This window comes from Leuciscus leuciscus, assembly GCF_965113295.1.
Source record: "Leuciscus leuciscus genome assembly, chromosome: 2".
Lineage (NCBI taxonomy): Eukaryota > Metazoa > Chordata > Actinopteri > Cypriniformes > Leuciscidae > Leuciscus > Leuciscus leuciscus.
In genome coordinates this window covers 5,254,207-5,268,911 of record NC_138726.1, presented here as the reverse complement: position 1 = coordinate 5,268,911, position 14,705 = coordinate 5,254,207, and the positions used below count along the sequence as shown (strand labels likewise).

The 14,705-nt window shown below is 40.3% G+C and overlaps 2 protein-coding genes across 5 annotated transcripts in view; both read right to left on the bottom strand.

Moving 5' to 3' along the window:
- gramd2aa (GRAM domain containing 2Aa) overlaps positions 1 to 7,819 on the bottom strand; it is a 35,158-nt gene extending 27,339 nt beyond the window's left edge. Inside the window, exon 1 of one of the 2 annotated variants that reach the window (XM_082161025.1) lies at positions 7,695 to 7,819. In XM_082161025.1, the coding sequence (XP_082017151.1) occupies positions 7,695 to 7,804 (110 nt within the window). In that variant the 5' untranslated portion in view covers positions 7,805 to 7,819. Of the gene's footprint in view, positions 1 to 6,846; positions 7,031 to 7,694 lie in introns of those variants that run through there. The other variant, XM_082161026.1, reaches the window with a different exon arrangement.
- Positions 7,820 to 9,130: 1,311 nt separating this feature from the next.
- Positions 9,131 to 14,705, bottom strand: part of znf609b (zinc finger protein 609b) — a 63,636-nt gene continuing 58,061 nt past the window's right edge. Inside the window, exons 6-9 of one of the 3 annotated variants that reach the window (XM_082160904.1) lie at positions 14,039 to 14,363; positions 13,130 to 13,504; positions 12,033 to 12,111; positions 9,131 to 11,522 (exon numbers count right to left, since the gene is read on the bottom strand). In XM_082160904.1, the coding sequence (XP_082017030.1) occupies positions 12,038 to 12,111; positions 13,130 to 13,504; positions 14,039 to 14,363 (774 nt within the window). In that variant the 3' untranslated portion in view covers positions 9,131 to 11,522; positions 12,033 to 12,037. The remainder of the gene's footprint in view (positions 11,523 to 12,032; positions 12,112 to 13,129; positions 13,505 to 14,038; positions 14,364 to 14,705) is intronic. The other 2 variants (XM_082160903.1, XM_082160905.1) reach the window with 2 other exon arrangements.

Below are 14,705 nucleotides of genomic sequence, written 5' to 3'. Positions count from 1 at the left end.
TCAAACTGTAAGAAATCGAAAAGAAATAAGTACTCGTTCATTCAACTTTCGACCTATAACCCATGTTGAACTTGCAAAACCTACAATAAAATCTGAGATTTCTCAACGGCAATCGGGTGAAAGAGACACATTTAGCCGTCTAGCCCCATAGACTCTCATTCAGTCTGCACTCGCCCGCGATCACCTCCAGTGGAATTCTAATGGAACTGCAACCAAGATCGATACAATGGGGCTAAAGGCCAATTTATACTTCTGCGTCGAGGGTACGCCGTAGTGTACGTCGTAGGCTACGCACGTAGGCGACGCCGTCGTGAGCATTTATACTTCTGCGAATGTCTGTGTTGCTCTGCAGTTACACCGCCGAAACGCTAGTTGGCGCGGGTGGGTTTTAATGTTCCAGTTCCACTGTGTTTACATTCCTCGCGGCTATTTTGAGTTTAGGTTTCTACGAGCAATGGCGACTGAAGGAGTCATACAGATGGCTGTATTTCCGCACTTCTTCAAGCAATCTCTCAGTCACTTGGTCTTTTTCCATGGCTCTTCACTGATCTTCGGAATTAAAAAATGGCGGGCGGGCGGTGCAGAGTGTAGGAGGAAACGCGATGCTATCCAGCCGACCAATCACAGATCTTGCGGTCCGCGTCGCCGCGACGCGTAGTTACATTTTTGAGGAGGTGCGCGTCAGGGTACGGCGAAGGGTACGACGTATGGTACACGTCAATGCGTATGCTACGCCGTACCTTCTACGCGCACCCGACGCAGAAGTATAAATTGGCCTTAATAGGAAGTGCCAAGGCTCTCCGTAGACGGGCTCTGGCCGTACCCTGACGCGCACCTCCTCAAAAATGTAACTACGCGTCGCGGCGACGCGGACCGCAAGATCTGTGATTGGTCGGCTGGATAGCATCGCGTTTCCTCCTGCGCATTTCCGGAATGATCTTCTGCACTCTGCACCGCCCGCCCGCCCGCCATTTTTAAATTCCGAAGATCAGTGAAGAGCCATGGAAACAGACCAAGTGACCGAGAGATTGCTTGAAGAAGTGCGGAAATACAGCCATCTGTATGACTCCTTCAGTCGCCATTGCTCGTAGAAACCTAAACTCAAAACAGCCGCGAGGAATGTAAACACAGTGGAACTGGAACATTAAAACCCACCCGCGCCAACTAGCGTTTCGGCGGTGTAACTGCAGAGCAACACAGACATTCGCAGAAGTATAAATGCTCACGACGGCGTCGCCTACGTGCGTAGCCTACGACGTACACTACGGCGTACACTCGACGCAGAAGTATAAATTGGCCTTTAAAGGGGGTCGCACACCGGACGCGCAGCTCAGCGGCGCGCCGCGCAGCGCCACGTCTTTTAAATTCGAACACACTATTCTCTATGAGAGTACACACACCGGCGGCGCCTTTCGGCGTCTGTCCGCGGCGGCTCAGGACCGTGTTCAAAATCCTGCCGCGCCACAGAGCGCCATTTACATAGTTTTATATTAAATTTACATGTATGTGTCTCAAATCGTAGTTAATATATATACGGACCTCACCCTGTGCTGCAATATACATTTAGTTTTATATTTATTTACAGAAATCAGAAAATTGCTGATGTTATCGGATTTTCAGGTGACAGTTGTCCTAGACGTGGCGCGGCGCGGCGCGTCCGGTGTGCGGCCGCCTTAAGGCGGGCGGTGCAGAGTGTAGGTGTGCGGCCTTAAGGCGGCCGCACACCGGACGCGCAGCTCAGCGCCGCGTCGCGTCTAGGACAACTCTCACCTGAAAATCCGATAACATCAGCAATTTTCTGATTTCTGTAAATAAATATAAAACTAAATGTATATAGCAGCACAGGGTGAAGTCCGTATATACATTAACTACGATTTGAGACACACACATGTAAATTTTATATAAAACTATGTAAATGGCGCTCTGTGGCGCGGCAGGATTTTGAACACGGTCCTGAGCCGCCGCGGACAGACGCAGAAAGGCGCCGCCGGTGTGTGTACTCTCATAGAGAATAATGTGTTCGAATTTAAAAGACGTGGCGCTGCGCGGCGCGGCGCTGAGCTGCGCGTCCGGTGTGCGACCCCCTTTATGTGTAATTTTTTTTTTTTATTGAGATTTATACATCATCTGAAAGCTGAATACATAATCTTTCCATTGATGTATGGTTTGTTAGGATAGGACAATATTTGGCCGAGATACAACTATTTGAAAATCTGGAATCTGAGGGTACAGAAAAATCGAAATATTGAGAAAATCTCCTTTAAAGTTGTCCATTTCTATTGGCGATTGTGCTGCATCATTTACAAAAATAAATGTTTTATATATTTAAGGTGGGAAATTTACAAAATATCTTCATGGAACACGATCTTTACTTAATATCCTAATGATTTTTGGCATAAAAGAAAAATTTATAATTTTGACCCATATAATGTTTTGTTGGCTATTGCCACAAATATACCCGTGCAACATAAGACATGATCCAGGGTCACAAATGTCTAAAATGAATGCATTCTGGATTAATCATTAGCATTATAACTGATATAACTAATATAGTAGTGTGCATATTTTACAACTATTCAAGCACAATATGCCATAAGATACCGCAGTAGTAACTACAATATTAGAAGTAGTACTCTAACGTTACTGGTTTAGAGCGGGCGACGACAGGAGGTTTCGCTGTATAAAGGGCCTTCAGGGCTTCACAGTAATAACAGCTGTACAACAGGAGGCTCACGGGCTGTTCTCATGTACGTCTGCCGGCGGTCGACACACACACACACACACACTGACGGACACTCAGCAAGCCGTTCACACTGCATTATCCAAACTGTATTGTGAGGACATGCTAGTGAGCTTATTATGTTGGAAAACACCTGTGTGGTTTATGTCAGTCAGAGGCAGGTTTAAATAAGGACAACTACTCTTTGTTTCATTTTGACATTACTGGAACACTTCCTCTCCTAACTTTAGGGGTGGGCGATATGACCAAAATCCAGATATGACCAGCTATGACTAATTTTATTTCACGATATGTATCACAATAGTTATTTTTTGCTTTGAATAAGGTCATGATCTCAAAATGTTTGATACCATTGAAATTTCATAATTCTTCTCACCATTTTCAATGCCACAACATTTTTTACGGAATAAGTAAAACAGTGAACAAAGAAACTAGGCTATAGGAAAACAAACTACAATAGAACAGGGACACAAATGAAATAGACCTGAAAAACTTCAAACACTAAAAAAATAAGAAATACTACATACATTTTATAAAGTAATCAAATGTATAAATAAACACTGCATCTTCACTGTGTATATTAAATATACATTTATTCTTATTAAAGTAACAAAAGTGATTCAGTCCAGAGCAGTGAATGATTTTCTCTTTATCTTTTGTTGTTTGATGAACATTAATGACAGACTGAAGCAGGAATATTAGGCTGCTGTCCCTTTAAGACCTAATACACAGATCCAATACACTGATTCACATGCGTTTTCTTTCTCAAATGTTTATGTTCACTTAAGACTTTGATTACTGTGTTTATAACACCGTGTCCTAACCAGACACGATAAGATAAGATTCCAGCGGCAAATAATTTGTCTGTCCACACCAGACGCGACGCGCCTATGGAACGCGATAAAAATCACAGCCAATCAGAAGAGCGTGTGGGCGGGCTCCCTCGGCAAGCTCGCTGCACTCGCAACGAATTGGATAAGTAGCCTACATCAAATTCATGAATATTACACCATTTTAACGCTATTAAAAATGCATTGGCAACTGAGTTACTGAAACAGTTGTCATAGAATACACTTGTCTGTTATCAATGAGTTGACAGTTTGAACGTTCTTGTTCACTTTTATTTATTTTGAAGATCTGAGGTGAATTGTTGTTTGTACGGCTACAAAAGACTCACACAATGATATTCAAACTCACACAGATGTTTTTAACATTAATTAAAGCACATAAAAAGTACCTGAGACTATCATACTTTCTGTTGTTGTTCCAGCCACGACGTCGCAGAGATAGAAACCGTTTCTAAAATAGAATGATCACGAGTCTCTGTCGTGGCTGGTTAGGACAAAAACTCTGATTAACATGGAAAAGACACCTTTTATCGCGTGACGCGGCGCCGCGTTTGGTTAGGACACGGTGTGAGGATACTTGCAAAGATGGGCATTTTGACACGTAAGTGTATTGAACAGTTCAAGCCCAAAAAGCTACCCTGGTAATCCAGAGTTCTCGCGAGAGCACAAGTTGAATTTGCTCAGCGAGTTACTCTGGTGTCGAGTAACGATGCTCATTAAATATGCCCCTCGATCTGAGCTGCACCAATCACATCGGGCTATCTGATATAGGCGGGCCAGAGGCGAGCTAAACAGATGACGACAGTCATTGGTAAACATTACAAGATGGCTGGCTATGGATGAACACCAGTTGTTTGAAACGGCTTTGGCCGCTACAATGAACGAGTTAGACTTGGCTTTTTATCTAAAACAGGAACAGAAGACGCCGCTCGAATCCTTCCTTTGCAAGAAGGACATTTTTGCTGTTTTGCCGACCGGATACAGTAAGAGTCTAATCTACCAGTTAGCTCTGGTAGCCAAACATATGGGGCTTGTTGTGATTGGTTGTAGTGTTTTCCAATTGCGTGCAGTGAGATTTTCAAATGCATGCTTGGTTCCGCCCCTCGAGCTGGCCGATTTTCATTAGTCGACGCCAGACCATTAATCTTTTAGATTTAGGTCTGGATTTCCAGGCTACAATTAGGCAGCAATAAGAACCCAATGAGCAGTGGCTTTATGTGCGCACGCATATAGCAAAATGAGTTATTTTTTTGCTGCTATTAAAATCACTTGTTTTAAATCCGCAATGCTTAAAAAGACAGGCAAATAATACGCTTTCTTGACCGCTCAGCTCAGCAACGTCACATCAGCGTAACCACGATAGAGTCCTCGAGACTCCAAAATCTCCACCAGTTGATACATTTTTACTGGTTAATGGTGTCTACTGGTATATTGCCTACTAATGGTAATCATAATTTCTGCCCAAAACACCCTAGTTGCTGCATTTATTGTTACTACTGTAAAACCTTAATAAATTCATGAGAGGTGTCACCTTATTTTTGACTTTTTAATAACATCACTTTTGGAATTTTGGTAAAAAAAACTATGGTTGTCGTGGTAAATTCTGGAAATGCTGAACTCTCATATACATCACATTTGGTTATGTATTATTGTAAAGAGTTAAGTGGACTCGCTGTAAGTGACCTACATAAGCGTCTTAACTCAGTCTTAACTCCTCTTGGCCTGCTCCACTGCCCTTTCCATTTATAAACACACAGCAGTTTATATACAGTTTGTAGTGGATGCTGACTAGTTAAAATGTTTTGTGTGATAAAAATATCCTGCACAATCTAAAGGAACAATTCGTGGTATTTATAAGTGTGTATTAAACCTACTACAGTGACTATAGACTTTAATCAGGGTAGCTCCATATTTCATTTTAGAGAGGAATGAAAACGAGGCTGTGAAGAATATATACAGTGCATTCAATGTTAACAACAATCCAATTGCTCAGCTGACAAAACATCTTTCCAAGAAAAACTTTCAGTATACAAAAACTCCATAAAACAGTTGTGAAAGTTATGAATTGTGAAAAGTATGTGATCTATCTAGAACCTTTAAATACAGAGCGTGTCGTTGTAAAGACTGTAGGCCTACGTCTATTCCTCACAGCCTCGTTTTCATCCGTGTTAAATTCAATATGGCGCTTACCCTGAGTATGATCTATAGGCTACATACTAGAAACAGACCACCAGACATATCTGCTTAAAGTCAGTGTGGTTAAAGTTCAATAAAGCCATTTTATAGCCACCTAAACTTTTGTAACTGTGATAAAATCACTGTAAAGCAAAGCATCAAGGAAAATGATGGTGAACATATAATAAAATATACAAATGTCAAATACATTTATTAATATCAGTAATAATAATCTGAATAAAAATAATAAATATCCGCCAAGTAAATCGTTTGCTTGACGGTTTGCGGTTTCCAATGTAGCAACTTTGCACAATAATTAAGTACAGTAGGCCTAGCCTATATGGCAATTTATTTGACTGTATTCCAAGCTAATAAAAATATATTCTAAGGACGTTTTGTTAAAATGTGTAAAAAATTTATTTCTGCATGTTGAAATTATTATTATTTTTAAATTCTCTTGGTTATACAAATGTTTAGGGAACATTTCATAATTTTTTTGTAAACATTATGGGAACATTACTTTAGAATTTTCTCAACGTTCTGAAACAAGAAGTAACAAAAATCTTTAGACGAACATCCAACTAAAACGTTTCAGAAAAACTAAATCTGATCTATATTCTCAGAGTGAACAACAATGTAAACCTCTGCATGCACATTACATATGTGAATTAAACAGTATGTCACTATGTTCGTGGGTTTCTCAGAAGCGCACGTCGTCATAGTTGGGTAAACTTATATAGCAGTGAATGGGGGACTACTTTATTTATTTTTTGTGCTCCCATTTGCTCAAATAGCAAAAGAATAGTGTTTTCACAACTTTCAAAAAGAGGAAAAAAATCGACAGTGACTTAAAACGGAAATCAGAAGAGAGAAAGATGTCAATTTGACCATCACTTCCACAGCTGAAACACCCTCACAGCAGTAGTTGTTTTGAAATTTGATGCAAAGGTAATATAATACAAAGAATAGCGTTATAAATTTACAAACATAATTATTTAAAAAACATTGCAGGATTTACGATGCTGATGACCGTAAAAACGCGTCATCACAGTCAGTGATAAAGATCCGTTGACAGACTCTTACCTGAGGAAATATCCAAACCCTCGCTCGACGTGTCCCATAGAGGTGAGTCAGTGTTAAGACAACGACATCTTTACCGGCGTTACAGTCCGTGTTTATGAATGTAAAGTGTCATAAGTGTGATTGTGAGCGTTATGTAGTCAGTGTGTGAGGTCTTATGAGAGCTGTAACGTCAGCAGCATTAGCGACTCGTGGTGTTATTAGGAAGCTCCTGGAACTCCCGCTGGATTTACTCCAGCGCGCACACACACACACACACACACACACACTGACTGACACGCTGCAGAATCGGAATAACTACCCATTTGCTCGTTAAATCAATTTTTTTTTTTTTTTTTGTCTAGACACTTTTGACAACGACTGACAAAGTAAATGTCCATAGACGTCTATAAAAACGAATCTGTTGTCTTTGAAATGCTTCCTAATTTAGCCTACTATCATAAAGAAACCATTTCAAAACAATTTTATTATTATTATTATTAGCCTATTATTATTTTACTTCATGGCAGAAGCATTTTATACAGTAGGCTACTTTACAACAGTTGTTGGTAATATTATATTTCTACTTTGATCTTAATTTGAAAACAAGATAACAAATAGTAGTCCTAAAGATTGAGCAAATTAAGTTAAAACAGATGTATACAAGAAAGCATATGAATGAAATCCAAAGTGAAAATGTAAAAGTAGGCCTATAGCCTAAAGCACACATAAACAGCCTGAAATGACTGGGGACATTCACATTTTGGCAATAAATCTCTGACAGTTGAGGTTTTTAATAGCTTAAAGTTCAGCATTAATAAAAGACACAGGTCAACAGTCAGTCCACACGCTATAATGCATCTGAGCCTCACCGGTCCCGGGTACGACAGGTCCTGTTGCTGTGACCATGGGGGCGTTTCTGTGCCTCAGGCCCCTCCGCTGAAGGAGCCTCAGAACTGGCTGCGTATATAGTGCATCCCATGAAATCCCAGATGTCCGATGCAGACTTGCTTAGCAGCAAGAGGAAAAGTGTACTTCCATGCCCTTGCAGGACATCAGAGGAAAAGTCATTGCCGCCGCATCTCCCTGTCTCCCTCCCTCCCCCCCCTCCCGTCAGCGATAATCAGATTTTACATTCACAATCCACAAAATCATCCCGCATAATCTCCACAGCTGCATCACGTTGCACATAAAAAGCTCCTTTTGTCACAGACAAAGCACTTTACACAAGCTGAAAGGGCTTTATTGTGCAAATACTCAAATGATTCAAAACAATGACCCTTTCACACATTTTATTGTTGTCATATGACTGTCTAACAGCATTAGTGCAATAAGGCAAGTGAATTAAAATGCTAGGGATTTGGAATTTCATGCATCCAAGGTTTTTAACGGTGAAGGATTTGAAATATTTCCAGCAATTTATTGAGCCTGTCAGTCTTATAAACATAACCAGTGCGCATGCGTGGTGAAAATGAACGATGCGCAGCAGAAAACCTGGAGGAAGGCACTGTTGAGCATCAACATATTTGGCATTTTTAGGGACAGGGACACGTTTACTGACTTTTCTCCATCTAAGATATTATTTTATTTTATATGATAAGTGTGTTCATTCATTATTAGGGGTTGATCCGTACGGACCAGGCCCCACGGTTCAGCACGCACATTATTCATGGATTATCTGCTAAGTTTAACCAACATAGAGTGAAAGTGTATCATTTGGATGTGATTTGTCTTGCCGATTTACACATTCAAATGATTTTAAACACGGAAAGAGGCGAAAATCTGCTGTTTCTGCTCTGACAGTCACGAGATCACGCCGGACGCTGTTGAGTGTTTGTTAGAAATCAGGAATGGTGAGAGGACATTGTGTTTGGTACGTTTTTCATCTTTAAACCAAACTTGGGTCTTCAGCCGTCTGGATAGCGCGCTTCCCATAATGTTCACGCATTAGATCAGTAGACGGAGAGAAGACGGTGTTTTGTGGCTGTTTGAACACATTCGACAACATGAATGTGTTTTCAACTGACAAGAGGTCGAAAGTAGACAAGCTCAAAACGCCTTAGACTCCGTTTACACCTGTATTTAGTGTCGTCCACTTGTGATCTGAATCGGCCAAAACGCATCTTAATACCAGGTGTAAACAGGGCCTAAGGTAACTTACCTGAAAACTATCTTCTCATTGAAGGATAAGAACATCCACCTTTATTGTAAAAGTAAAGAAAATGTTCACAAAAAAAAAAAAAACATACAAATTATTTTCTTTCAATGACTGTAAAACAGAACAGAGAGAGCCACACAAGGACAGATGTGATTGTCTCATAAAAAGATTTATTTTTTTTGCCTAAATGTACAAAGGCAAGTTACAGTATTGTATAAAAAAAGAAACGTGGTAATGTACACTTTACATAAGAGAACAGTCCAAGAAAGAACAGGAGGAATTGGGTGATACAGCCAAAAAAACTAAATCAAAACAAAGCCATTTAAAAAAAAAAAAAAAAAAATGTAAACATTCTTTAAGTACCGGGGCCTGATACTTGGTGATAAGTTGTCTTTTGAGAAACACTTGGGATGAAGCGCAACAGGAAAGAGGTGTTAGTCCATCGTGGAAATGACGTAAAGCATGCAATAGTGCACTGCGTCCTCTTTCCAACAAATCACAGCGTGTCAACAGCACCATTTGAAATGAAATGCACGTGACAATTTTCATGTACTGAGAATCTTTCTTAACTGACTAAAACCACAAAGGTCAAAAATAATTGTTCAGGTTTTGAAAGTCGTTGTTCTGTGCAGCACAACCATCCCAATGTACCTAATATCAAATTACATATTTGGATGTGTAACAGCCCATTTCTCTTAGTATTCCGTGTACCATGGTGCTTTACTGCTTTTTTTCCATTGTGACTTTACACATGGGAGAGAGGGAATGAGTCAACATAATCCTCCGAACACCTGTCAGTCGTCTCGTTCCAACAGAGCCTGTTAAAATCGACCTGCTCGTTTGAACACATGACCCCAAAAATCAGCATTTTCAGCAGAAAATGACCAGGAAACCGCCTGACATCCACCATGAGCTATGACTGGTCCAGATTTTAGATTAAGAGACTCCCAAGACTTATTTGAAGGTTTTGAGGATCCACTGAATGTTAAAACCCCCCAGCAAGCCAAAACAAAGCCATGGCAGATAAAGCAGAGAGGACAGTACCGAACAGGAAAAGAAAAGCACACCCAAGAGACAGATTTAAAAAACAAAACATCAAAGTAATCAGATGGTCGCTTGATTGCATTTTAAAACAGTCCCTCTGTACATCATATACAGACATCACATAGTGTGCGCAACCAAGAGAGTCGACAGCGTTTGGTGCGAAACCAAAGTTTGCTTTGCCTGAGGAGACACCGTTTAAAGTCACATTTCTAGTGCTATAGTACACCATGCTGGACGACACATGAAATACACAGAGCATGATGGGCTATGAAAGCATGTTCGGGTCAAACGCTCACTTGGTTTCATAAAACACGCTGGAGTTATCACAACACTTCCACAATAAGTGTTCAGGGATAGAGCGGCCCCATGCAAGAACGAAACTACTGGGCCTCTGGTGTCACGCACCCCATAATGCTGTAGCAGAACGGCCACCACGTAAGCGTCTCTCTAAAAGAACTTACTATACCTCGTCACATTAACAAACATCCATTTTAAGAACCACAGCGATAAATCGGAAATTCTGTCAGCAATGAGGTAAGGTAGCCAAGGAGGATATTCGGATTCAAGTTGAAGGATAACCAAGTGAATTCCCTGGAGTAAACGGACCTCAGCCGCTGATGTTCTTCTGAAAGACTGAACAGTGGAACAGTGCTCACTTAAATTATATTACGTGAATGAATCTGGAAGTGAAGTATCTCGGACAGTCATGCTTTTTAAAAGTGGACGCTTACCATGAGAGGCTGGATGGTAGTGCTGAACACGTCCCAATAAAACAGCATGACTGTCTCCTACACAGTTTAAGCAGAGTGCTATAACTTACTGGGTGTTGGAACTGAAGTTTTTTTGTTACACAGAACCATGCTGATGATGGAGAAGCCAGGCATGGGAAAAAGAAAAAATCTTGAGGAAAAAATCAAATAAGAGCAGTCTTGAGGCATGTGGCGATGAGAACCGTTTAGGAACCAAGGGCAGAAAGACAAGAGTTATGAGACAATGCTAGATATTATCCGCAGCGGTATCTAGAGAGCAATTCAAAAACCGTGGGTCAAACCGATTTTTTTTTCTTTTTTTTTCAGTGAGGATGCCAACTAAAATAAAAAAAAGGAAACAACTTTAGTTATCTCAGTGTGATAAAACTATTTTCAGTCTTTGTGTTCTTATGTCCCCTCGAGTCCTCGCCTCAGTCTGGCCACAGCCCGTGTCGGGCGAGTGCAATGACAGTCCTTGCTTTCTCAATCATTCCTCGCCATTTCACAGGCAAGAGTTCAGTGGGCCAGCTGGGCTTTGAGCAGGGCAGGATGGCTTTAAACCTGGTCTCAGTCTGTAGTGGGGTACGAGGTACGGATACTAGGAAAACATCAATCTGCCACACATTCCGGCAGAAAAACTAAAAATATAGAAACACCATTCAACTGATGTCTAAATGAACTCCATATACTTCCCCATGTGATCCAGTCACATGATTAATTGTAAAGAAGGGCGAGACAATCAGGTTTCCCTAAAGAAAAAAGAAAGAAAACACAAGAAGCAACTGGTCAGAATACATCATATTTTTAATCTATGATTTGGCTTTCAAATGAAATCTATAAACAATTAATTAATTATAAATGTAAATTTAGTATTTTTTTATATTTATTATTAAACATGCCTAATCCAATGGACTCTCCCCATTTCCCTGATGTTATTATATGTCTTTCCACCAGAGGTCAGCATAGGCTTCGTTTGTCAAAACGGTACAGGAGTGTTAGCAATGCTGCTATGCTAAAAACACTAGCCTCAATCTAGGAGTCCTTAAATAATCATGCTGCATTGAAACAGATGGGAGGTCTACAGAACCTTTAGTGTAAGCTTGGATATCAAAAACAAGCTTTTACATTCCGCATGACATGAAAGCGGAAATGGGGATAGACGTGTTGCTGTCAAAACTGACTGATTTATGCGATTTACTCTCTGTTTGGCCACAATCCATCACTTCTGCTGACTTTCCTTGATCTTTGTTTCCTCTTACCATTCTCACCTCCGTCCTGGTGGGTACAGGGAAGGGGCTGAGGCTTGCTGACTGGCAACAATTGCTGACGATGAAAGGCCTGCAATTAAGGAACATCCAGTAAAGATGTTGTTTACGCTCAGTTTCCTTGTGGAATTGGCACAGTTTTATGAGCAGCAATATTTAGTTGTTTTTCCCCCCTAAACACATCAGATGAGCCATTTGAAATCTCATTAAGAAATGCCTGGTTCATATTATATCCCCCTTCCCCCCATATCTTAAAAAAAAAAATCTAATTCTGTATAGTGTGGTACAGAAAGTAATTTATAACAATGTCATAATTAAACATAAGGTCACACTGCACACTATAGTACAAATCAGTGGTGTATGGTGGTCTTCTCAAATAAGGTGGCAAAGTCCTCAGTTTATATATATATATATATATATATATATATATATATATATATATAAATAAAATATTATATACAAGCTTAACAAACACTTCCCACATTCTTCATATTTTCAGTCTATTTCAAGTTTGATTTTGACGTAACAAAAGCGGTGAAATCTAAATGGCTGAGTTGTTTACTTACATTTTAATTAGTCTTCCCATTAACACCATCATTTTGTTCATTCAGACCGATTTGCAAACAAGCACGAAAACAAGTGGCGGGATTTAGCGCACAAACCAATCATACACAATCATAGTGGGATGGAGGCATTCTTTCCTCTCACGTGACTTTTCCCCATTCATTATCAATTACCCCCCACTAAACCCACATTTTTGTAATATTTGCGTTGTTTTATTTTTCTAATATGGATTATTTTCTCATCCAATTTCTTGAAGAGGCTCTGCCTCCCTTGCCTCCTCGGAAGAAACGCCCTGGCTATATAAATATATATATATATATATATATATATATATATATATATATATATATATATATATATATATATATATATATTCCATTCCCCCCCCCTGTATTTTCAGTCAGATTTTGGCGTTCATTATGTTCTGGAGTCTGAACAGACTGTGTGAGCTTCATCCACAACCATCTCAAAATAATCAGAATACTCATATTTTATTTTACAAGTTAATGTAAAAAAGTATTGCTAACCTGTGGCGTAAGACAGATCATACTGCCCGGCTACAAGGGGATAGCCTAGATGATGGTGGTGGTGGTGGGGTGGCATTAGGCGTTGGGAGGGAGATGATCGAGGCCTATCCATTTCTCTCTCCCTCTCTCGATCCCTCTCTCTTTCCCGCTCTCGGTCGCTTGGTCCTCGCTCCCTTTCATGGGAGGGCTTGTCGGCAACGGTGGGCGATTTGCTCTTGTACTGGTTAGCATGTTGGTGTAGTATGTCCAAGGCTTTGGACTCTGAAGCTGACTTGTTGCTGACTGTGGGGCTGGAGCGAGATTTCTCTGCTTCCTCTCCACCTCCCATTTTACTGCCGTAAGGGGAGAAAGGGTATCCCGCTGGCAGATACGACCCTAAAGATTAGGAAACCATACTGAGTTTCTACTTCTACTACTACATGGAAGTGCCTTTACGCACTTTTAATGCACATAAAGCCCCAAAACATACTCTATGCAAGTAAATGAATGCCAATTTTCCACCATGCCAAAGTTGATTTCACATGTCATTGTGCTATAAAATGTCAAAACCAATTTATAAAGCAGCGCGAGTATGTGTTGCATTCTCAACTTTGTCACAAGGAGCACTATAGTGGGGATCAGGTCATCTACGAGAGGAGATTCTTGCTGAACCAGTTAAACTGTTGTCATGTCTATAGTTAGCTACCTAAATGATAACGCATCTGGTTTAAAAGCAGTGGTTTTTGAAAGTAACTCAGTGGCCACCTTGAATACTGAGGTTTATTAAGGACATAATAAATGCAAGAAGACTGCGCACTCAAAATGTGTCTTCCAAGCAATCCTTTGCACCATTCTGTACTTGCATAGAGTATGATGTTGGCCAAACCATACAAATCAATCGTTAAACTTAGATGTTATTATTCATCTTACCTGGGTAGTTCTGCATCATGACGGAGGACATGCCTCTGTATCCAGGATGGTTGGGATCGTAGCTTTGTCCAAAAGGATATCCATGCATGTAATGCAGGTAGGGTTGGTGCTGTGTCAAGGGGGAGCTGAAAGGTATGTGGGCATTGGGCCGGGGATCTTTCCCTCCGCTTCGATGGTCCTCAGTGTTGGGAGGACATGAACCATCAGTTCCATCTTTACTATCTTCTTTGGAGCTGCTGTCTTTCGGCCTGGTCCTCTCATCTTTGCCTTTTCTGTCTCGCTCCCTATCTCGCTCCTCATCTGGCGGTCTCTGACTGTCAGGGTACTGGAAACAGAAAGAAGTTACAGTTAGGGTTTTTAAAAGGTAATGAAATTAGTTCACCCAAATTAAATCTGTGATTTTATTATTTTGATTTAAATTCTCACCCTAATGAAATCTGAGATTTTATTATTTTGATTTCAATTATCACCCTAATGAAATCTGTGATTTTATTATTTTGATTTCAATTCTCACAATAATACTCAAAAGGCCAGATCTTGCGTTTTGCATTAGAAGACTTTAATTGGGCTTGTTTTTGTCCTGTTCAGACTCCCCGGTCTGAAATATATATAACCTAAATAACATGAAGGTGAGTAAAAGATAACTGATTTTTGTGGGTAAATTATC